At 39.4% G+C, this 24,242-nt stretch overlaps 2 protein-coding genes across 9 annotated transcripts in view; both read right to left on the bottom strand.

Moving 5' to 3' along the window:
• myh14 (myosin, heavy chain 14, non-muscle) overlaps positions 1–2,981 on the bottom strand; it is a 31,477-nt gene extending 28,496 nt beyond the window's left edge. For all 7 annotated transcript variants that reach the window (XM_063488643.1, XM_063488645.1, XM_063488647.1 and 4 more), the window contains exon 1: positions 2,850–2,981. The gene's annotated coding sequence lies outside the window, so the exon portion shown is untranslated. The remainder of the gene's footprint in view (positions 1–2,849) is intronic.
• Positions 2,982–5,057: 2,076 nt separating this feature from the next.
• Positions 5,058–23,329, bottom strand: kcnj14 (potassium inwardly rectifying channel subfamily J member 14). Of its 2 annotated transcripts, XM_063488651.1 has the most exons (7): positions 23,165–23,329; positions 13,060–13,168; positions 12,425–12,916; positions 12,034–12,146; positions 9,710–11,507; positions 8,445–8,762; positions 5,058–7,396 (listed from the first exon to the last, which is right to left on the bottom strand). In XM_063488651.1, exons 5-7 carry the CDS (start codon positions 10,769–10,771, stop codon positions 7,166–7,168), a joined length of 1,611 nt encoding a protein of 536 aa, XP_063344721.1. In that variant the 5' UTR covers positions 10,772–11,507; positions 12,034–12,146; positions 12,425–12,916; positions 13,060–13,168; positions 23,165–23,329; the 3' UTR covers positions 5,058–7,165. The 2 variants fall into 2 exon arrangements, with proteins under 2 accessions (XP_063344721.1, XP_063344720.1); XM_063488650.1 differs by having other exon boundaries at positions 12,034–12,916.
• Between the last annotated feature and the right edge of the window lie 913 nt (positions 23,330–24,242).

Raw genomic sequence — 24,242 nt, 5'->3', positions numbered from 1 at the left:
ACATTATGATACTTTCTGACTTTTAACAGACCAAAAAAATTAATCTAGAAAAAAACCTGAAATGTCAAAAATGCGCTCAGAGTATGCTGAACTGAAATCTATGGCACCAGCAGAGATGCTCGGAGTGGAGTAAGGTATAGGTGCTTTAGGTGGCTCCCCTAATGCCAAGGGGTCACCACAGCAGATGATTATCCAGGTTTTTTGATTTAGCGCAGCTGTTATGCTGGATATCCTTCCTGATACAACCCTCCCATTTATCCAGGCCTGGGAATAGAACTGGGAATGCAGGAGCTTGTAACCCTTAGGACTGGGTTTCAGTCTCCTCCTGGTCTTAAACTGCAGATGTTTCATGTGTAAAGCAAATTTGTTATAACAGCTAAAAAAGCTTTTTAAACCTTATTTTCAGGGCAAATTTATACTTTTTTTTTTAGCAGATTTGCCTGGTGATTCTATGCACACATTTCATTTTTGTCCTCATGATACTGATATTTAAGTTGGTTTAGATAATGTTTTTTTTTAATCTACCCAAATAAGGGCCAAGAGGTGTTTTAAGACTTTCCATATCTTCTATTGAACCAGGAAGCGAAACTCTTGAGATTAAGACCTTCTTGCAAAAGAGAATCTTAATCTGGGTTGAGACAGGAAGCATTAACCAAGCAGGTTTTTGATAACGGGAGAAACTGGATCTCCCAGAGAAAATCGTCTTGAGCAAAGGAAAAACATGTTAACTGGACAAGAAGGGCCAGGGTTTGAACCTGGGACCTACCTACTGTACCACTGACAGTAAGATGGTTTTATTATCTGTTAGTTAACAGATAATTACATTCCCTAAAATGACATTAACCTTTTGATTAATCTTTCTAGCATCCCAGCTTCAGCTATTAGTGTCACGTTAATATAAATCTGTGGCATCTGATGGCCTGAATGGTGAGTATGCAGGTGATTTTTTTTTTATGTGAGGTCATTGATATTAACAGAATTCAGTTTTATGAAGGAATGAGCTAACACAAGTTCCTCTGAAACAAGCGCAAGGGATTACCTTTGAACAAGTCAACTCTGACCAGACAGGCTTTCGTGCCGTCCTAAAGGGTGAGTGTGTTAGCTTTAGGCCTATCCTCCATGCTTCGGCAGGTATGTCATCGAGCTTGATTCTTGCTATTCATCTCACTTTTTTGGCCCGTCTGTCCCCAGCCCTGTGATTACCATACCTGTAACCTTAATACAACTGTGGGTGTGGAGTAAACATGTTGACAAAAGAGTCGCCACCACCCAGACAGTCAGTATGGAAAATATGTGATCCCAGGGTGACATAAAACAGCTGTGCAGCTGTTATTAAGTTCAAACTTCCTACATGTGCCACTCAGCCCCAAGTCTATTTCTTACTACTTTCTCATATTTCTGGGTAATGTAGTTTTAAATAAATATAACAGCAAACACTTTATTTGCCTGGGACTATATATACAGACTATTTCCAGGAGAAGAGAAGGTACATGGGTTTACCGCAGCCAGCATTGATGTAGTAATGTAGAAACATGTCATGTCAGTGAATCATGTGGCTGACTAATATGCATTTAATACCTCTAAATGCCACAAAGAAATGTGCTCTATCGGGGTTGGGGTAAAACTTATTAGCAGCCAGAATGTATTGTTAGTTTTGGGCTTAGAAAAAACAAACTGACACATGAATTATGTCTCTAGGAAGAGAAAAGGCATGAGATGTGACCTGTTTCCACAGGCTATTCTTCAATCAGCCCTATCATCAGTCAGGTCTTTGCATTGTCAGCTCTGTAACTGTAGTGCACGATGCTGCTGAGCCTCATCGATGCCACCGATTAACTTGGAGCAAACTCCTTGCACAGGCGGTCGTATCCCAGGCTGTCGCAGTACATCGTGGACTAAAGCAGCAAACTCGTCCTGCAGCAGCTGGAGTTGCCAAACCTCGACTGCTCTCCTCCATAGCAACACCCTGAACACTGAGCAGCAGCCCTTAGACAATACCTTGTGAGTTTGAACTGAGGTCATTCACTGCGGGGGTCCTCTGCTCTCTGTATGTGTGTGCGCGCGTGTAATTACTGTGTGGGTGCTTGCGCGTGACGGGTGGGGGAGCTGGAAACGCCTTTTCTTCAGCTTTGATGCCAAGTGGCACACAGCATCGGGGACGATACCGTGGCATCTGCGCACTTAAAGCGGACACGTTGAGGAAAAGGTGACATTATTATTAAAAAAAAACCGACTGGCTGTAATAAGTGCAGTGCGGCGCCTGCAGGAGCAGTCCAGCTGCGGAGATGGAGCTCTGTGAACTAACCTGCATTTTTAAACCGTAGCTTCAGCGCAAATGGGAAAAAAACCTGACGAAGACAACCACACCTTGAACGTAAGACATGAAAAACCATATGGGCCCCAGCCTTTAATTGACTGTGAACGGCATGCATGTGGCAGCCACGAAAACAGCCTTTTTTCCTATCATCATCATTATCATTATTATTATTATTATTATTATTATTATTATTAATAATAATACCACCATCATTACCATTATTACTATCACACAAAAATCACAGTGGACCAACAGATTATGGTAATATGGGTCGGAATGTTAAAAATAAGGTCGAAAGATTGCTTTTCTTGGCCAGACTTCAGGTCATTTCGATGAAAGGCTCTTTTAGCACAAAGACCAACCCTAAATTAAATGCCCCCAGCCCCTCTGCTGTTTCACATTTAGGCGTTAAGCCACCGCATTTAGACTAACCATACGAGGTTAGCCAGCTCCACTAAAAAAATGATACGTTGAGGATATTACACTGGCTATTTACGAGTTGGATTAGAGTAAAGGCAATTAAATGTCTTACCTTCAGGTTCCGCTTTGAGGTGTGGATAAGGCTGCGGTGTGAGGGGAACCGGGATGAGGCTGTTTCTTGGGTTATTTTCCTGCCTGATAGGTGTGTAGCGTACCGCATATGCGGCTTTTATCATTGCATTGCTCTCACAGTGGAGCAACACACACTCCTCGGTGAGAATAAAATAGACAGAGAGCACTGAGGGCAAGTCGGCGGCTTCAGCCTCGGAGAAGGACTTCCTGCTAGCGGACCAACCAAGTACGAGCAGACGGGTTTTAGACAAGTCTAGAGAGAAACGAGTCCAATCATAATCTAGAACCGAGCCGTAGACCCGCCTCTTGAATACAACGGGACCTTTCCGCCCTAAAACGGGCATAAAGCGCTCGCGCTGACGAATCGAGACAACAGCAGCGCAGACGTCTCCGCCTTTAACCAATGCTAACTGCCGTGAGGCGGGGCTTCTTCTGAATGACATGGCAAACAGCAAATCGGAGCGCTGGAGCAGGTGCCGTGCGGCGCTCTCGCGCTACAGTAGGGGGATTTGCGCGCTCTTTGTTTACCACTGACTGGCAGCGAGTGTCTGCAGACGCTGATCTGGGATCGGATTCGTTTGACTTCACCTTCAAGCTCAATGCAGGGTTTCTTGGAAAGATCTGATTCAAGGTGCCTGATTCAGATCACCCCAAACTTCCAAGAGTAGCACGGTTAGTAAATAAGTAAATATTTACACCAATCATATCAGAGTAATAGCGAGAAACTATGAAATCCCAACTTCTGCTTTAAAATTATATATTTGTTTGCGCACAAAAAGTAGCGCATATATTAAATAATATTAAATTTGGCAATAAAATAAAATAAAGTAAAATAATAGAGAGTCTAGTCCTTGTATTTGTGACTGTAACAATAATACTGTACTGTACTGTACTCTGCTTTGGTAACTATTGTCCATGATGTAAATATGTAATAATTGTGCTTCTATTCTGTGTCCTGTTCTGTTTGTATATGTGTGTTTTGGCTGCTGATACAACCAAATTTCCCCTGGTGGTATAATTAAAGGATTATTCTATTCTATTCTATTCTATTCTCTAATACAGACCTCGTACATGTCACAAACTTAATAAAACCTAAAAATTCCTGAAAACCTTTAGAGAATGCCCCAAGAGGAATTACCATAGCATAAGCAGGAAAACTTTCTTTTTCTGTTCAACTTGGCATGTTTTTTTTTTTTGGTTTTTTTACCCCACCCATTTGTTCATTGGGTGGGGTGGGTTTACACCTATGGGTAATTTAGAATCACCTGTTAATCCAGTTCCACTAATTGTATGTCTGTGGACTGTGGGGGGAAGCCAGAGCACCCAGAGACAATCCACAGAGACACACAGAAAGTCAGCAGCCAAATATTCCCATATGGAAAAGAAATAGTAAAAACTTATATGATTTACTCATGAAGGTGGCCACTTTCTCATTACTTTCATATATTGTTTTAGTAAGTATCCAAAACATACAAGTTTCATTATATAATTTTTCAAGGGCTCTTATATCTGTTTTCATCCTTGTATGCTTTTCATACAAGTTTCACACAAGACAGATACAAACTTTATAAGATTTATATATATCTTTTCCATATGGGTTGAAGTCAAACTCAGGACCTTCTTGCTGTGAGGCAACAGCGCTAACCACTGTGCCACCGTGCTGCTTGCTCAGTAAAAGAAAAAAAAAAGGAAACAAGCTGAACAGCAGTGAATTAATGATTTGCATGAAACCCTTGTTTATATTCCCTAAAAAAATCATATTTGGTTGACTTGGTTACATTTATCACCCGTGCCACACCTGCTCTGTGTCCTTTTAGTCAGAACACAATTCTTTTCGCAGGCTGTGTTTCTACGTCTGATTCATCAGCAGTGATATAATTTTCATTTAATATTTGAATTTTGATAAGAAAATAAGGGGTAAACATATTAATCAAGTTACACTTGATTACTACAGTTTCACTTACATCATAAAGTTTTTTTTCCCCTTTATAAATAACTCAGTAACTGTTTAGTTACATTTTCTGTAATTGGCTGAAATAATCACTGAAAGTACAACACAAGGAAGATATTCATGTAAAATTGCTGCAGTGGAATGTCCTTTTAAAACATATATAGGCTAACTGGGTGAAGTACAGAGAGTGCAAGGAGTATAAATAATGACACACCCAATAATCACAATTGAATCCCCATGTTTTATTTCTTCTATAACACAGTTCTCTTTTTTCTGGAAGTGCTTTGTGCCTGAGGCAGCTCTGAAATTATATATCTAGTGTCTGCTGGAGCAAAAAAAAAAAAAAAAAATTTCTCCTCAGAAAACCCCCCCAAATCCTAGAACAGTAGCTTTTGTCAATTTCATCTCACTAATTTATTTAAAAAAGAGGTATTACATTATACTACTCTGTGCTTTACAATATGTATAAAATGTACTGTACTGTGAACAGTGAATCCAAATCAATCCGTCTATTTCTTTCTGCTGTGTTTAAAAAGTCCCATCATAGTAAAGTGATGGTGCTGTAAGTTCAAGTTACATTTCATGGAAGTGGATGCAGGGAGAAAATGACATGACCTCCTGTGCAGCCTATAAATAGAAAATGGTAGCCATAATAGAGAAGTGAAAGGGAAGACAGACATGGAACAGCATTAACACTATTTATAAGAGATAATATGTTATCAGTCAGAACACTGCAATCGATGCACTGAAGTTAGCCTGTGCTGTTCCTGCAACACTACTGTGCTTTTGTAAAGTTTCATCAGTGATATTAGTCTCCATAATTAGTGCAAAGTGCAAACAACAAGTTTCCAGGTTGTGCGTCGGACAGGCTGATTACTGGTCAAAACTCAATACGGCATTGCCGTCCCCACACTTTGCCAACACATGCTGCAATCAAACACTTACATACTGAGGTGGCATTATTTACTCTTAATTATTAATGTTAAAATAAACAGAAATATCTCAGGTGCTTTGTAATATATCTAGAAAGTGCAACTATTACATAGCCTACAGTATATTACGGGTAAAAGATTCATTCATCACGGCACGTTTATATGGGGATTGCTCAGTTTTTTTCATCTTAGCACATACTGCACACTAAAAGTGGTCGTCTTGCAAATGCACATGATAAAAAAATACAATTCAAGCACATTTTCAACATTTGCAAAATGTCTGCTCTGTTATGAAGGCACCACCTACCACCTAAGGAAATTACATGATTTTATGAGCCAAAAAACTCCAACAACCCGGATTTAATTTTCTGTGAGTCTGATGTAGTTTCCAGTTGGATCTTCATCCACTTCTTGCAGAATTGTAGAAATGGAAAGATGCTGGATGTGAGTGTAGGTCTCCAACGCTATTGCCTTATATTCACTATTCAGTCTGCACCACCAACACTTAAAAGATTACAGTATTATAGCTTAGTTAAAGTGTACAATAATGCAAAAATAGCACACCAAAACAATAGCGAGGCTGCTTTTACAGACATAAGAGATAACAGCATACTTTGATAGTAGCGCCATAAAACAATGCATGGCGATCATCACATCTGGATCACCTGTGTGGTCTGAGACCCTACAATCATGCTATTCCACTCAACACAAAATGTTAAAATCAAGAAAAGCTTACAATCAGTGAACATCTTTTTCTTTGCATCACACATGGAAAAAAGCCAAAAAACAAACAACACAGAGAAAATACATCTACATGGAACAAACATCTCAAAACCGCTGCTAGTTTAAAGCTGTTTCTCCATGTTACTGTTGCTCTGCTTTGGCTTATCTCAAATACATTCTCAGTCCCTGATGCCAAAAAGTGCATAATCCATACTTACCATAAGAAAATAAAAGAAGAAAAGTGATAAGTGAGCATCTTAGTGGAATACATTCCTCAGAAGCTAAAACACTACCTCCAACAGAAGTCAAAATCTTCCCATCATAAAAATTGAGGGTCAATTGCATGTGGTAGCCACCATGGGGCGCTGTTGCATACCCTTGTCAGTCAGGTGTCAGACTGTGTGCTGTGGTAGTGATGGGCCAGATGTGAGACTTAGCAGTTTTCAATGATTTTGAAAGATTGCCAGGACCAATTAGACAACTAGGTCAGTGTACTAAACCCAACTCACCAAAAGAGTAACACCAAACTTCCTAATGTTCGCACTAAATATTTCTTCCTCTTCTGTAAATAGCATTTCTTCCTATCCTTTATTGTACACTGGTTTATTCAAGGTTCTCTCTACTATTCTGTCTCCCATCATCATATCAGTTCATTCTCTGAAGTCGGTTTCCTGTCTTTTTCCCTTCCGTTCAGTTGTAGTGGAGATGTTCTGCCAGGGATTGCCTCCGGGTCGGTGGGGAGGCAAACTCAAGGTTTTGACCGAGCTCGCCATCGGGGGAGGCAAGCTGCAGAGCTACTTCGTTCTCATAACAGAATGACGACCGTGAACTCTGAATGTACTTCTGCTCGGCCAGATCTTTAGCACTGCAGGAAGGTGTGTTCGGGATTTCATAGGTCCGATGGAAAAATGAGTAATCCACCTGAAAAAAAGCATAGAACAGTGACTTTTAGTTAAATGCTCAAAAGGCTCAAAATGACAATACAACCCTGCTGATGTTTAGTTGAAGAATGTTTATTGCTGAATAGAAGACGCTACTTCTGAGTGCTTCCTTATTCACCTGCATGTTTGATTTGGCATATTTTTGTATGCCGATGCCTTTCAAGATCCAATCCTAAAGTGACTTTTGTTCTCTCCCAGGAGCAAAACAATACATATGTTATGTAATGTACAATTAGGGCTGATAGAATTTTACTTTTGCTGATGCTTAATTTTAAAATCTGTGTAATGCTAAATTTCTGATGCTTTCTGGCTGATGAAGTCTGGCTGTTCTGGATTGCATCATCTCTTGGTTGTTTCTGTGCACAGCCGGGATTCTCGGTTTGCATTTTCATGTGCTTTGTCACATATGTTGTCAAGCCTTTGACCAAATATCTAGCTTCTACTTTGCAGACAGCAAGGAAACACACGTTAACACCAAACAACACGTCAACACATGCCAACTATTGAGAGTGAAAACATAACTTCTTGACTGTTATGAACACATTACCATGGTGGTGGTATTTCCCTGCATGTAGCTATACTTGTTAATGTAAACATGCTGAAAGTAGCAAGTGTAAACACGAAAGTATGCAATCTGAGATATAACAGCAGAATTGAGGGAAGAGAATGACTCATAGCCTTTTCAATTAATGGTAACACAAAATGTTGCAGATTGACTAACTATTACCCAATCAGCAGCTCAGACAGGATTAAGTTGATTATCAAAGACTATCAAAGTTTTAAACATCAACTCCACTCTTTTTTTGGCACCACTGAGGCTTTGCTACTAAATGATAAATGGAGAAACACACTGAACTATATTTAGTTTGCTCAGCTTCACTCCTATTTTATCAAAAAACCTGGTAAAATATATATGACGTCATGGCTATGCATCAGTGATGACTTAAAATGGTCTTATATTTAAAGACTGGAAGCTGTGTCAGGATTAAATGAAAAAAAGAGTTTTCTGTCTCTACTTCTGTTTTCACCTGGTAGCCATCTTTCCTCTCGAAGAGCACTGGTTCAAAGCGGTGTCCCCAGAGGATTTCAGTAGCCAGATAGGAGCTGCGGCACTGCGTGGTCATGGCTGTGGCCTCCACCATGCCTTCAAGTATGACCACCACCTCCAGGTCAGAGTCGTTCTCCAGCGTTTTTTGGTCCATCTCAAAGAAAGGCGACTCTTCATTGATTTCATGGACAATTGTTACAGGCGAGACCAAGAAGATGCGGTCAGTGCCGGTGTCAAACCCCACATTGATGTCCACGTTGTCCAGTGGGAGGTACTCTCCCTCTGGTGTCACCCTTGACTGGGAGCAGGTTTGAAATGTAAAACTCATTATTTGGTCCATATAACATCCCACATTAGATATTTCAGTTCATTAAGGCTTTTGAGGAAATATTAAAAAGAAAACAGAAAGATTTTTATTATTGGAACAAAGGTTAATTAATTACATCGTGATATCACCTTGAAGGTAACACTTGACATTTTCTAAAGGTAATCTGATGAAAGCATTGTAAATTAATAATCTTATCCTGACCGAATTGCCTAGCATTTGGTTATTATATTCAGCTGAATCTCACTATGCACTTCTTTAGTCACCTTGCCAATCCATAGGCTTATCACTCACCCAACCTTGCTATTGAACAATATCCAGTTTTAGCATTCACAATTGTATTCCCTTCATCCTCAAACTTAATCCCATCTGCCCTGCCTAAACTTTGATATGGTCATGCTATTAAAAGAGATCAAATTCTCCACGCTGCAGCCAAAATGCGCTACAGATTTTGATCCTACAGAAAATCCAGAGGGAACACACATGCAAACTACAGATATAAGGACAAACATTAGGGTAAACTTCAGTAGTCATAGAAAACAATCACCGAACCCACAGAGATACAGTATACAAGAGGAAATGAGATGACGAAGGACAATGGTCCTCAGTTAAAGAATTGTGGGCAAGTTAATCCATGGTAAATCTTCCTAACCCCTGAGGGAAAATAAAACAAGCTCTCATTAACTACGGTCCACAGAATACGGGCCAGATGGTCTCAGCCCTCTCTCTTTCTCTCTACCGTGACCTTTTTTTCCCTCTACTGCTCTATCACAGTAGCAACCTCTATTATTTGGTGCATTCCTGACTTTTCCCTGTCTCCGTTACAATCACCAGATAACTTCTTTGACCTTTTTTCATGTCAGGCTTGTTTTCTGGCCTCCTTTTTCATCAGTATGATTATTTGTATTTTTTCCACTTACCTTTAGTAGTTGTGCTCTGACGTGTGCTTCTACCAGGTGGCTTTTGCGTAGGTTTCCGACCCTCCACATCATGCAGAGTTTTCCATCTCTCAGCGCCACAACAGCTGTGTCGGAGAACACCAGGGTCTCGTTGCGCTTCTTGGGCTTGGCAATCTTTGCCATGACTGCCCCGATGATGAAGGCGTCAATTATGCAGCCCACAATGCACTGCAAAACGACCGCCACCACCGCCAGGGGACATTCTTCGGTCACACTTCTGAAGCCATAACCGATGGATGTCTGCGTCTCCAAGGAGAACAGAAAGGCTGCCATGAAGCTGTTCACCTGGAAGAAGCATGGCTCCTCAACCACTGCCTCTCTATCAGACTCTCCTCCAGAGCCAGCATCTCCTGATCCTGGAGATGAACTTGAGCTGGGGGTAAGCCGAATGGAGAGGTCTCCATGTGCGGAGGCAATGAGCCAGAAGGCAAATCCAAAGAGCAGCCAGGAGAGAACGAAGGAGAGAGTGAAGATGACCAGCATCCATCGCCAGCGGATGTCCACGCAAGTGGTAAAGAGGTCACTGAGGTACCGCTGGCCCCTCTCGCTCATGTTGACAAAGGTGACGTTGCAGCGTCCGTCCTTGCCCACAAAGCGTTGTCGGGGCCGGCGGGTTGAGCGCCTATTGCGCCGGCGGCTGGTAGTGGAGGGGGAAGAGAGTGAATCCTGATCTGATGAAGAACGGCCTTCCCCTCTCCCTTCTACACTACTGCCTCTTCCACTCTTGGGCCCTGAACACATTCTTCCTCCTCTCAACCCACCCTCTCCTCCTGCATCTCCTCCAGCTGACTCTCCAATGGCACCATGCCTCCGGGCATTGTTGGTGTTGCTTTGAAGAGGCAGAGCTTTGCCATTGAGGGCATGGGTCGGAGAGGGGCTGGTTGGGGTCCCTGACCCCGCTGGGCTGCCCCCTCCGCCAGATGTATCTGCAGCGCTCTGTGCTAGCCTCATGACCTCCTCCTCCTCCACTGGCCCATCCACCACAGCACTGAAACGCCGTTTTACACGTGCTGCCCCCATCATCTGCTATGAGTTCTCTGTATTTATAAGTGTGCCTTGTTTATTGATGTAATGAATAAGCACCTTGATACCGTCAGTGAAATTATGTGTGGTGTTAATGTCACAGTCAGTCTCTTTTAATACAGAGATAATTGTAGGTCCATGGCGCCCAATGGTAACCAGAGGATAACACCCTCCAAGGCCATTGGTCAGTCACTTTCTTCAGTGTCTCTTCCACAACTTTTTATTCTGTTTCTCCGTACAGTCAGTCCTTTCAGTAATGGATTCCCAGCAAGCTAATGGGCTTTCTTGTAGTGTGAGTTCAGTAACAACCAATGACCTTAAATCACAGTCACTTTAGTGAAAGGAGGTGAGCTGAAAAGAATGACTTCAATAGCAGCCCAAAGAGTCCAACTCTGTGATCTGCAAAATTTCATTTGACAAGGAGTGGTAGAGCTGGGCTAACTTCGACATACATCAGAAAAGCATGCAGGATTGGTTCTATATAGTTGAAAACACTAAAAGGATAGTCTTGAGGTTTTTTGCTCGAGCAGGACTCATTTGATAAACACTTCAAAAACTATAAGCTGATAATGCAATGGAGCAAGACAATGGGATAGAAATGTGATGATATACAACGTACGCAGAGAACACAAGGCCAAATTCAGGTTAAACAGTATGATAACTTCCAACGTGCAGTTGAAACAAGAAAGAAACATGCCAATTCTTACGATCAAACTTCTCTCCACTTTCACAACCACTTGAGAAGGGCATGATGAAAAAGACAATACAAAACCATCAAATCTCTACTGTTATTATTTATCATTCATAATTCATTGCCAAGATATCTTGATTCAGCTGGCTTAAGCTATTCTCATCACTTTTTTTCACAGATAAAGGAAATACAACTTTTGTTCCCAACACCAGGGACCCAACTGGAAAAAAACATGATTTGTTTGCCATTTCTTTTCCAATCATGTCACTGCCTTTACAATTTCACATGTTCTTTTTAAGTGTCTGCAAAACTGTTTAATGGCCATTGTCAAATTCTCAAAGTATTTTGTGCACTGCCTCCTGGATAATATTGGCCAATAACTACATTTACAGCCACAACAAAGATATACCTCAACACAGCTCAGCGTTAGGGCTGAGAAATCACCTACGCCTGACAACAGATTAGAAAAAATGAAGAAAACAACAGAGGATGATTATTTTGACTATCTCTAAACTTACTTAGCTTTACGTGGAAGATTTATAAAGAGTCAAAGGTTGAGTACAGCAATCACCTGATTTGATCTGTTTTCTGCAGAGGTCAAGCTCCAGAGTTCACAGGTCAGGTGTATGTCTAAGCAGGAGGCTGTAACAGTTTTTGTGCCTTGTAGACTCTTACTTGGCATCCCTGTTTGAACCAGATCACGAAGGCTATTTGAGCATCAAAGAGGTTCCTCAAATAAAAAGTTATTTGCAGATATTTAAAAAAAGGAAAAAACAAAAACAAAAAACATCAGCATGCTAGAGAATCTTTAAAGTGAACCACAAGTTATCAACTAATGAGCATGCAAAAGTATACAAAATCATCAATATATCGAAATGATTACTAAAGGCTTGAGTAAAGCAAGAAAAACATGCAAATACATCTGATAATGAAAAGGATGTGCTTGTAATATTATCATTTACCTTGCCCAATCATTCCCAGAGACCCTTACAACTGAATCCTGACAAAGTGTAAAAATCATGCAACCCATAATCATTTAGTAACCAGTGAACAAAATCAGTTACTCAACCATAACCGTGCACTGCTGAAGGTACAGAGAGAACAGCAAAGCAAGAAGCAGGAGCTGTTGCTATAACTTTCCAAATACAGAGCAAGTCATTGCATCCAACCAGTAAAAGCAGGGTAAACAAAAAGTCTACAACAAATGAAAATGGGGGAAGAGATCCCTCCTGAAGTGAGAAGTAACATAGGGGTTCATCTTTGCTTGAGTGTTGGCCTCCTTTTTTGACACATGTTCAGTGAGAGCACTGAGCTTTGTTGATCTGAGGGAAGGGAAGAGTCACAGAAGAAGGAAATGAAATAGTCTGCTTCTTATTCCGTTTCCCTTTATTGAGGTTTCGGTGACTGTTCTGTATTCCTTTATGTTTGGACCGTCACACCTAACCCACTGCAGACTTAAAAAAGAAATTAGAACAAACAAAAATGAGAATATAAATGTGAAGGAAGTATCAGCACTAGTTTAAATTATCATGTTGCAAAGTCGAAAGGCAATGAGAAGCTAAACTGCTAAAATCTTGTTTGTTGATCAGACACTTACCTTTGTTAGTGTATCCCTCTGGTTTATCAAATGCAGTTCATGGGTTGCTTTCTTGTGGATAGTGTTAAGATGAAAAATCAGACCTTCTTGTAGCTTGACCCAGATGTACCTATCAGAGAAAAAGAGAAGAGAAACAAAGAGAAAAATGCATGTTTATATCCGTATGTTATGCAGTAATATTTGCAACGACCATTAAAATGTATCCACCATTAAAAAATGTAAAAAAACACAACACAAGAAATAGCTCACTTATTTCTTGTGTTGTGTTACACAGGCAACTGAGAGGCCTATCTGCTAATCATCTGAAGTCTTGCAAATAGCTACTTGTGTTATAGAAAGAAATGGGGAAAGGTAGAATATACTAAGTAATTGCATCTAACAAATGTCAACCCACTGGAAATGCTCAGCCTAACTTTAAACTATGACTTGAGTTTTCTAATGAGCCAATCACATGGTAGTAACTTAATGCTTTTAGGCTTGTGGACAGGATTGAGATGAGCTGCTGATGTTCAAACCGAGTATCAGAACGGGGAAGAAAGGTGATTTAAGTGACTTTGAATGTGGCGTGGTTGTTGGTGTCAGATCGGCTGGTGAGCATTTCAGAAACTGCTGATTTGCTGGAATTTTCCAGTCATCTCAAAGATTTACAGAAAATGTCCAGAAAAAGAGAAACTAACCAGCGAGCAGCATTTCTCTGGGTGAAAATTCACTGTTAATACCCGAGGTCAGAGAAAAATGGCCAGAGTTTTTCGAGCTGATATAGGCAACAATAACTTAAATAACCACTTGTTATGACCACAGTATGCAGAAGAGCATCTACAGCACGTCAAATCTTGAAGCAGATTGGGTATAGTGGCAGAGGACCAAACTGGATGCTGTCAGCTAAGAACAGGAAACTGAGGCTACAGTTCATATACCCTCACCAAAATTAGGCAACTTCCATTTGCAAGATTGGAAAATGCTGCCTGCTCTGGTGAGTCTTAATTTCTGCTGCGATATTCAGATGGTAGGGTCACAAGTTAGCATAAACGACATGAAACCATGCATCTATCTTGCCTTATGTCAGCAACTCAGGTTGCTTGGTGATGTAAATGGTGTGAGGGATATTTTCCTGGCACACTTAGTACCAAATGAGAACCATTTAATTGACACAGTCTAGATTGGTCTGGTTGCTGATCATAAGCATCACTTTATTGACACAGTGTAACCATCTTCTTATTCACATCATTAATAAGCGGCCATCAAATCTGCAGCAACTGTGTGATGCTGATATGTCCATATGAAGCAAAATCTCTAATAATGTTTCTAGCATCTTGTTGAATTTATGCCACAAAGAATTAAAGCAGATCTGAAGGCAGAAGGGATCCAACTCAGTATTAGCAAGGTGTAACTAATGAAGTGGCAGATGAGTCTATATTAGTATGCAAAAAGCTGTGCATAAGCAATTAAAAATAAGTCAGTACCATTGATGGAGCTCTGATACCATGATTTACTCTTGTGATGCTTGACTATAAAGAGCAGTGGCTCCAGTTTAATAGGGTGAGCTATACTGCAGAATGTGACATTTATTTTTAAAAGCAGGAATAAAGAAAGAAATCATTAAGTTCATAATAACTTTTAATTCATCAATGTTCAGCAATGATATTATTGTTTTTGTAACCTACTGGTAACAGCACCTGAAGATGAAAATACAGATCAAATAGATAAGACAAAGTTCACATAGCTAGCTTACTGTAATTGTTAGACATCTATCTGCAGCCTTGAAAAACTGACTATAAGCTGCATGTAGTCCACTTTCAGAATTAATGCAGGAGAAGTAATCACTCCTGCAGCACAATCATCCCCACTGAGAAATATTCACCTCATTTCCAACACGATGCCAGCTACAACAAAAATATTCAATCAGCGCAACCAGTCACAACACTATTGGTTATTCTTGTTCAGTACTTTATTTAAAGTTCATATAGACTTGCTTTATTTAAACACTTGTGGAGTAAATATTTCACTGCTGAGGAACTTGTTGGCAGCCTGAATGTCCTCAGAGTCACAGATGCTGTAGAGATTTAGATGCACAGATTAATATTTCTGCCCTTGTACTCAAACTGATGACAGATTGAGCACATTAGCATTTATGTTAAAAGGTAATAATCTGGTGCAATACAGAAAACCTCCACTGAAAGTATAAAGGAACAACAGAAGGACACAAAATATACTAATATGACAGTATGTGTCAGTATGAGTATCATCCTGCTTTGAGAGCTGCATCCAAATGCGTCTTTATGCTCCTGGCACATCCTCATGTAGAAACTGATATATAACATGTGACTGCAACACTGTGGAAATTGTTCGAACGCCAGACTGAAATCAAACTGAACCCTAAAGTCTTTTATGGTCGAATTTTACACCAAACCGCACACTAACATTGTGATAATGTGATTTATGATTTACATTCTTATGCTGCCCAGTATTTACTTAATAAAGAAATAACCCAGTAGGCAGTCCTGACCTTGATACTTCTACTGTAACTCGTGCCAACCAAAGAACAAATTCTCACATCGGCTATCTCTGGGCTGACTTGTCATTTGACGACTCGCAACAGCCGCTGGAGTAGGTGATGAGAGAGGCGTGCATGTGGCTGATATGAGAGTGTATGTATCGTTGTGTTGCCTAACCTTATCGTGTTGAGGTGGCAAATATCTCAAATGATTCCTCATACAAGAGCATTCATGGAGGGTTATGTGGGAAAATTACATGTGTGAAGTTGTTGCTTCCAGAGAAGCATCTCATCTGCAGCCCTGCCTTATATGACGAAAACTGGGCAACGTGATCAGACTAATCATGTCTGTCAGTCCTTTGACCAAACAAATCCCTTACAGCAAAACCATGTCCCTGATATTAGCTATCATAAAGGTTATTCAAACTGGAAGAAATATCCTTGAAGGTTTTGTTTTACACTGGAACAGGTTTGATGCAGTTCACAGTTGTATAAAATTTTTATGGTACTTTGCACAATTAGAATAAAAACCAATAGTCAAATAGGTGACTACTTGATATGTTCTTTCAAATTCAGTGTTGTATGTTGTACTAAAAATATTTGGGCTGGGTTGGACATGGTGATTTTTTTTTACAGTTTTTTATTTACAAACCTACAACATACAGTATCACCTTATCTCTGCTTCACCTCACAGCAGGAAGTGTGCAGCTGTTTAATGGTTTTCTATTTCTGTATTTTTTATAATATTATATTTTATTTCCATATTCTGCATTATTCAGTCTTCTGATTTCAGTGTTAGTCACTTCCTGTTTTATTTTAATAGTCTTTAGTCCTATGTTCAGTTTTGCTCCCCTGCTGTCTCGTTAGTAAGTTCTGTTCAACTGTGTTCCCTGGTGTTTCCCATCTCCCCGATTACTCAGTGTGTATATACATATATATATTGTCCGAGTCTCCCCTTTATTATTCGTTGTGTTATCCCTCTTAGCTGTGTTTGTCCTAGTCCTGTGTTTTCTATGAAGAGTTTTGATTATTTTGCTCCTGACCTGCTCATCTTTTTATTTTTGTAAGCGTTTACAATAAAGCAGTTTTTTGGCTTCTGAGTCCCAGGAGTCCCAGAAGAATCTACTCTGCCCATCACACAGCAAACCCCAACAGTTCTCCCTTTACTGTGTAGGTTTCCTCCCACAGTCTAAAGACTTTTAGACTTTTTAGTGCTTTTGAGTGCAAACTGAATATGGATGCGTGATCTTTAACTAGTCTAAGGACAAGAAAAGCACTAAATGAATAAATGTGGTTATTTGATACTAAAGATTTTGAACTTTCAGTGTGTGCCGTCTTTTGATGGACTAACAATGCAAAAGGAAAGGTTTTTATGAATTATAGGATAGCTGAGGTTAACGCCTTAAGGACAAAAGCCATCCAGCCATTTTCTGCTGCTTATCTGGGTTTGGGTTGTCAGGTGTCAGTCTAAGAAGAGATGCTCAGACCCTCCTCTCGCCAGCAACATTCTCCAGCAGGTCCTGGTTCAGTCTCGTGGTCTGGTTAATGCCCCAAAGACCTTTCCTCTGCCTGAATCACCTCAACTGGCTCCTTTTGAAGGAGTAGCAGATCTACTAAAAGCCCTTCCCAAAAAACTGAACCCTGTATCTAAGTAAGTGCATTTCCATTGTAACTACAATCAGAGCTCGTGGCCATAGGTGAGGGTAGGAGCAAAGATCAACCAAGGTAAACAATAAGTTACCTTGACGCTCAGCTCTTTCTTCACCACAGCACAGAAGCCTCATAACCGAAGCCCATAATAAAAAAATATTTTTCCAGGGAATGCTTATGACTAAATTATGATTTAGCAGGAAATCAATGGTAAATCTACATAAGACATGATCAGAAATCCCTCTTAACCCTACGCTGTAACCTTCCATGCCAATTAGACTCGTTGCAAAGTGAAGTTATATTTCTCGGGAGGTGCACGTCAGGTTACGTGGAAGGTTATGGCATAGGGTTAACAGGGGTTTCCGGTTACATTATAAATTCAGGCATTACTCTCCTCCACCCTTGTCAGATGAAGGACAAGATGTTCAGGCACTTAAGGCAATAATGAAAATGTAGGATTTGTTTTAATGTTCTACCTTGTTATTCTTTGAACAATACAAAAGAATTATCATCTACCTTAACATCACTTTTTTTAGATATCTACTTTCAGTGCTAATCTGACAATATCAGCAGTGGAGAAAATGCTTCTTCAAGGCTCAGCCAAAAAAGCCATTCGGTGTAGACATCAGTGAAGAAGAACATAAAAAATAAATAACTGTGTGTAACTATATAAAACTGTTATCCTATTGGATAGACATGGGGTATGGAAAGAAAACTGGGAATGTCTTTGAAAATGGACCCTTCATCTCTACTTTCAGGATATCAAAAATTGTTAAAGCCTGCTTGAATGGGTGTTATGATGTCCTTCCATATACTGCAAAGAAAAACATTTTTATGTCTTGGAAAGTCTTTCCGCTGGTATATTTGACTTGCTTGTTGCATTCAAGGGAAAAGTTTTTGTTTTGCTAACTCTTGAGTCATTTCGGTGGTTTGAAATCTCATCAGCGACTGCAAACCTTTGGTGCCTGTTTACAACAAGGTCACTGCTGATCACATCTGTCACTGCTTGGTTGTTTGATATTTGTTTTGTATTTGCTACAACCCTGCGTAGTATACTATTTGTTTTAAATTTACTTCTTTTGTTTCTCTCTTAACACCTTCCTACTTTTATTTTTCATACAGACAGGTGTTGTGTTGTGCTGAGCCATTTGTTGTAACAAGAAATACAATATAGATATATTTTTTTTAATTCTCCTGTGATATTAACTTTTTTTTCTTAAGCAAACAAAGTGAAAACTTACAGAAATACCAGCATATGTAACTGTAGCATCAAAATGATAACCCAACAACTGTTGTAATAATGTCCTTTATAATCTAGGGAGTGTTAGATTGTGTTAATAATGAAATTTTGAGCATATCCACAGGTTGTTAGTGCTTGGAATAGCTTTGATCACAACATTAACCCACTGACTTGACAGAACAGGTGGTTTAATGATAGTATTTATCGTTCCTGTGCAGGACCACACTAATCTACTCTCACCACCTACTTTTCTGTGCTTTCTTTCACACCGGTTCTCTCATGATTTATTTTGCCTCTCTATGGCACCTCCCCTGTCCTCGTTCTATCCAGATTATCTTGGCATATTAAAGTGTTATGTGGCCAGATTAGATTTGCAAAGGATATGATTTGACTGTCATTGAAAGATGTATTGAATAAACTTCTCGTTGCAGTACCATCAGTATTTTTGCCTCTTCTGGTACACGGCTGAGCCTCCCTATTTCCTTTTTTCTTCAAGAAAACAATCTGAGCCAGAAAGTTTCGCATCCCATTTTTGCTCTTTAAGGTATTTAGGTTTTATCACCATTGTGAATACAACAAACAACACAGAACCTAAGCGAGCCTCTACATTGTGAAGCCACAGTAATACAGAGAGACATCAATAAGTCATATTGATCAGTGGAGGTCAGAAACCAGGACACAGATTGGGTCTTTGTCCCTTTCTCGCAGCGTCCCTTGGCTCATTGTCAAGCCATTTTCTCTCCATGTCTTTTATTTAGGCTTAATTTATATATGAAACCTCACCTCGCAAGGCAGGTGAGGTTCTATATGCACAAAGAAATTTCTCCAGAAAATCTATAAGCAAAGCCTGAATATATATATATATATATTGTATATATATTATATTGTATTTTTACTCAGTTGTATATAGCATTTGTATTCTATTTGTATTCTATTTTTATCTTATTGTATATTTTATTCTATTTTATTCTAGTGTATATAGTATTCTATTTTATTCTATTCTGTACAGTTGTGTACTGTATTTATTCTTATTTTATTTTATTCTAATTTTTGCTTCATAACTTTTGCACTGTCCACTTCCTGCTGTGACAAAACAAATTTCCCACGTGTGGGACTAATAAAGGTTATCTTATCTTATATATATATATATATATATATATATATATATATATATATATATATATATATATATATATATACATATATAAGTAAGTAAATGTACTAACACTGCTGTGACCTTTTTTCCAGATCTAATCAATAATTTATGTTACAATAGCTACAGCTGGCAGGTGTTCACATTACCAAACAGTAGCAGTTACATCAGAATATTAAGTAATATTATAATTGAGAAAGAATTGGGATTAAACCTGGATTCATAATGAGGGGGTGCCCTGTGGTCATAAGTGGTCATCAGCAACAGCAAAGGGCAAATTCAGCATGCACAAGAATTATTCATACAGATATTGCTGCAGTTTCTTTTTATTTGTGTTATTTAAATGCAGTTTTTCCTATGACAAAAACATCTTTGAGAGAATGGAAATTCCTTCTCTGCAAAAAAAAAGAACCCTACAGAAATGCTATTTTGGAATAAAAAAGGTCATCTACGGGGAGATTTTTAGTAAAAGTGATTTGACAGACTGTATATAAAATATAACTGTCTGCTTTGAATGTGTGCATGCAAAACAAACAGCTACTGATAAGAAAAGTCTGTTAGTATATAATTGTGCCAAAGATGCAAGAGAAAGAGAGAAGCAAAATATATGAATTAGTTAACATGGCTTTAATACATGATGCTATAACTTTGCATTAACTAGCCGTGAATTTATTATGATATTAAACTGAAATTAAATAAGCTTGCTCCACAGTTCAGCTTTAACTTGAGCTTTTTCAAGTAAACATCTCCTTAAAAACAAATGGGTCAAACGCATTTCAGCGGAATAAGGGGAGTATAGAGAACATTGGACAGGTGGTGTTACTGTGTTGTCTGATCCATGTTTACACTGATGGAGAAAGACGTGAGGCTGAACATTTCCTAATGATACTGAAGAGTAACCGTGCTCTGAATATACACTATGGGCCCCCAGCCCATATTAACCTTTAAGTAAGATCACTGCTTGACTCATAGCAAACAGTTTTAACAGGGATCCTACCTTACTTGCAGTGCAGCCAGACTGCTAACATTTCAGCTGGAGCTAATGAATTTTTAAATGTATGTCAGGAGAAAAAGACCCTTAAAATTTGGAACATTGTTTTCCAGTAAAACAGATGTTTTACTGTGCACAGCTAGGGTGAAGTAGTTACCAATTTCCTGCCAGCCAATGTGCACACACCCTCCTACAGCAGCATCTGATCATAAGCACAAGCATGCGGTCATCCTGGCATTCAGCCTTATTCCATCTAATTGAAAATTTACCGCTGCCGGTCCTCGCTCAGCTGTTCGCTGTGACAGAGGTCATTGTGTGATGACAACCAAATGTTAATCTCAGAGTTAAGACAGCGCATAAAGCAATGTGGTGGTTAAAACGCAACACAGCACTTTTCTAATTAAGAAAATACTCAGAAGGCTGAAAAGCATGCAGACAGGACCGATAATGTTAGAACCAACATCAATAAGTTCACACTGCTTCTAATCCCCCATTTTATCTTATACATATTATATTAAAACAAAAAAAATGACTGCCCCATACTGGAGAGAAATCTAAAAATGGTGTTGTACCCTGCCACCGCTAATACACATGACCCCACAGGTGCAGACATACCCCGGCATCCAATGAATATGCAGAGCTTTAACCGATCTGTTCAAAGCACAAACAACGATTCAGTGAGGCCATATGCAATAAAGGCGACACTATACTACAGTCAACGTGTAGGCTACATACATTATATGAATGAAGAGTCAAACTGCAGCTTAAAATCGTTATTGTTTATTCTTATAAACTAAATATAATCCTCTTCAGCTGTCGGATACTGTGCAACACCATCTCCTACCTCCATCTCCTCCAACCGACAATCATAACATGCACCCCAGCAACATGCCAGTGCTAGTTCAATTTCAAGAACCTCTAAGACTAATACAACGATTAACTACAGGAGAGTAAAATTACAGGATACCTTTAGATTAAGGCAACAAACAACGATAATATTGTGACATAAAGGCAGAAAACAGGCAGAGAAGCTTTATCAAAAATGTCAGAAATAGCATCAAATGCATATTTTAATATTTTTAGTGAATCATCCTGCTGACATTAATTCTTCCATCTCCTTTGAAAACCTAAAAAGTAGTTATTTTTGATAACTGGTGATATGCTGTAATCTACAAAAGGAATCAAAAAGTTAAATCTGTAAACAGGTGTGTGTGTGTGTGTGTGTGTGTGTGTGTGTGTGTGTGTGTGTGTGTGTGTGTGTGTGTGTGTGTGTGTGTGTTGTGTGTATGGGTTCGTACTATCCTGGTGGGGACCAAAATCTGACTTTTACTATCCTGGTGGGGACTTTCTGCACCGTGGGGACCAAAATCCAGGTCCCCTCGGGGTTGAAAGCAATTTTCACACTCAAAATGCGGTTTTACTGTCAGGGTTACAATTAGGTTATGGTTAGGTTTAGGGTAAGGGTCAGGGTTAGGCATTCATTTTTAATGGTTAGGGTTAGGGTAAGGGGCTAGGGAAAGCATTATGTCAATGGGATGTCCCCACGAGGATAGCAAACCAGACTATGTGTGTGTGTGTGTGTGTGTGTGTGTGTATGAAATTACCAACAAGGGGGTTCTACCAAAATATACCGTCAAGCTGCATTACGTGAGGTGAGCACAGGGTTGGAGCTTGACCCATGATGGGGAGAAATACTGAGCCACATTAGCCTCTGATTGTTTCCTTTTTCTCTCCCCTGTAACTTTCATTTCTCCCAACTTTATGGATGTTGCTTACGTATCTATCCGTTAATATCTTTTCACTATAAGAAACAAACTGCCAACTTTCAGTGCTATTTATGCACTGATCAGTAGTCTTAGTTTCCTTTACAGTCACCTAAAGGTCTTTAATGCTGTTTAAAAATGTAATCGGCTGGGTGAAGAAAATGTTATCTCATAATCCCGTACTTTGGTCCAACCTGCGGTCCGACCACGTGCCACCCTCAAAAATCCGGATCCATGCTATGTCACTTTAACGTTGCTGTACCTACCGGTGCTGCCTGCAAATAAACCTGGTTGAAAATGATGGAGGCTACATGTGTTTCACATTTTTACTCGTTTGTTGTTAAGTATTGCCTCATTTTAAAGCCTTTAAAAAAAAATACAGATGTGTTTCCTATCAGGTTATGACTCACAAAGGCAGAAAAGGATTAAAGTTTGGGTGCACAAGGCAACCTTATCTCTCTGACATTGTTCGTTTTTCTTAAAAAACAAACCAAAAAAAACCCCAAACCACTGGCTTCTTTATTTATTCCTCCAGTAATCCTCCAGTTCTGCACATTGTGAATTAAGGTGAAAATACATTTAAGGCGAGATTTGACTACAACACATCACACAGTGGTTTAAACCTGACACAGATGTTTAAAGGTGCAGAAATGTGAGGGTTTTCAGACTATTACAGTACGAAATAATATAAATATCAACAATTAAAATTACAGGCTGTTTGTTAGTAATCATAATTAGTGTTTGCGAACTTCCTTCAATCAGCCAAATTTAAGGAAAAGCAAAATTTCAAAAGTGAAATTCAATCAGCACTTACTCTCTGCTGACAGCGTCCTCCCATGAAACCAGCGCGACGTCAGTTTGGTGCTTCGGGCTGTTTCCTTATTAAACCAGCCGCTGTTTGGTTATTTTTTTTATGATTAATAGCGCTGCGCGAGCTGACCCGTGCTGGTGCTCTGTCCGCGAGCCCTCAGGTCGCTGGTGTGCGCGTCCACCCTGCCGTGCTGTGCGCTCCCAACTAGACACGAGCACGCGCCTCGCCGGAATGCCAGAGTGACCTTGTCACACCAGCCTCAGAATTACAGTTTATATGGGTAATATCCCAACATATCGAACCGAAACACCGATTATTTTTTAAATTCAAGTTATTTTTAGTGTTTTTATTATTACACGAATAGCTAGTTAAACAAGGAAGTTATTATTATTTTTTTTTAAATAATAAACTCAGTTAGCTCATTTAACCTTAGTTAAGGAGGCCAAGAAGTGATCCATGCCATAAGTTGCTGCTCTGCTGTAGCCAATGGGATCCTGATAAAATAAACTAAAAATAAAATAATCTATTTGTAATCCCTCTTTTCGTCTTTTTGTGTGTAGGAGACTTGTATTTTAAGTTAAATATACAATACTTTAAGTAAAAAATGTGATCATTATTAGATTATTACAAAGAACAAAGTATTATTTTTTTGGTTGTACTGATTATTTTTTATGTTATATATATATTTTTTTACATTTTGGCTTACATTAAAAGTGTCTGCTGTCTTTAATTTTAAACATTACAACAAATTAAAATAAATATCTGAAAGTAAATTTTAGGGACAGACAGAGAGCATCAGACAGTGACTATGTAACCGGAGTATTGAGTTAACTAGTTTGTGTGTGTCCGTGCGTGTGTGTGAGTGTGTGTTTGTGCGTTTGCCTTTGCTAATCTGATTTAATCTCAGTTAAGGAGGCCAAGAAGTGACCCATGTCATAAGCTCAGTCATTCTATGGAAACGGGGATCAGATTTTGGGGCAACAGCCAGAACAATCGACTGCATCCAACCAACGTGAGCCCATACACCTTTGGATGTTTTAAACCTAATGGTGTTCATTTATCTGCCCCACACGGCCACTGC

This window comes from Pelmatolapia mariae, linkage group LG10_11, assembly GCF_036321145.2.
Source record: "Pelmatolapia mariae isolate MD_Pm_ZW linkage group LG10_11, Pm_UMD_F_2, whole genome shotgun sequence".
Classification (NCBI taxonomy): Eukaryota; Metazoa; Chordata; class Actinopteri; order Cichliformes; family Cichlidae; genus Pelmatolapia; species Pelmatolapia mariae.
Note: the sequence above shows the minus strand (reverse complement) of the source record. Positions and strands in the feature narration are given on the sequence as shown.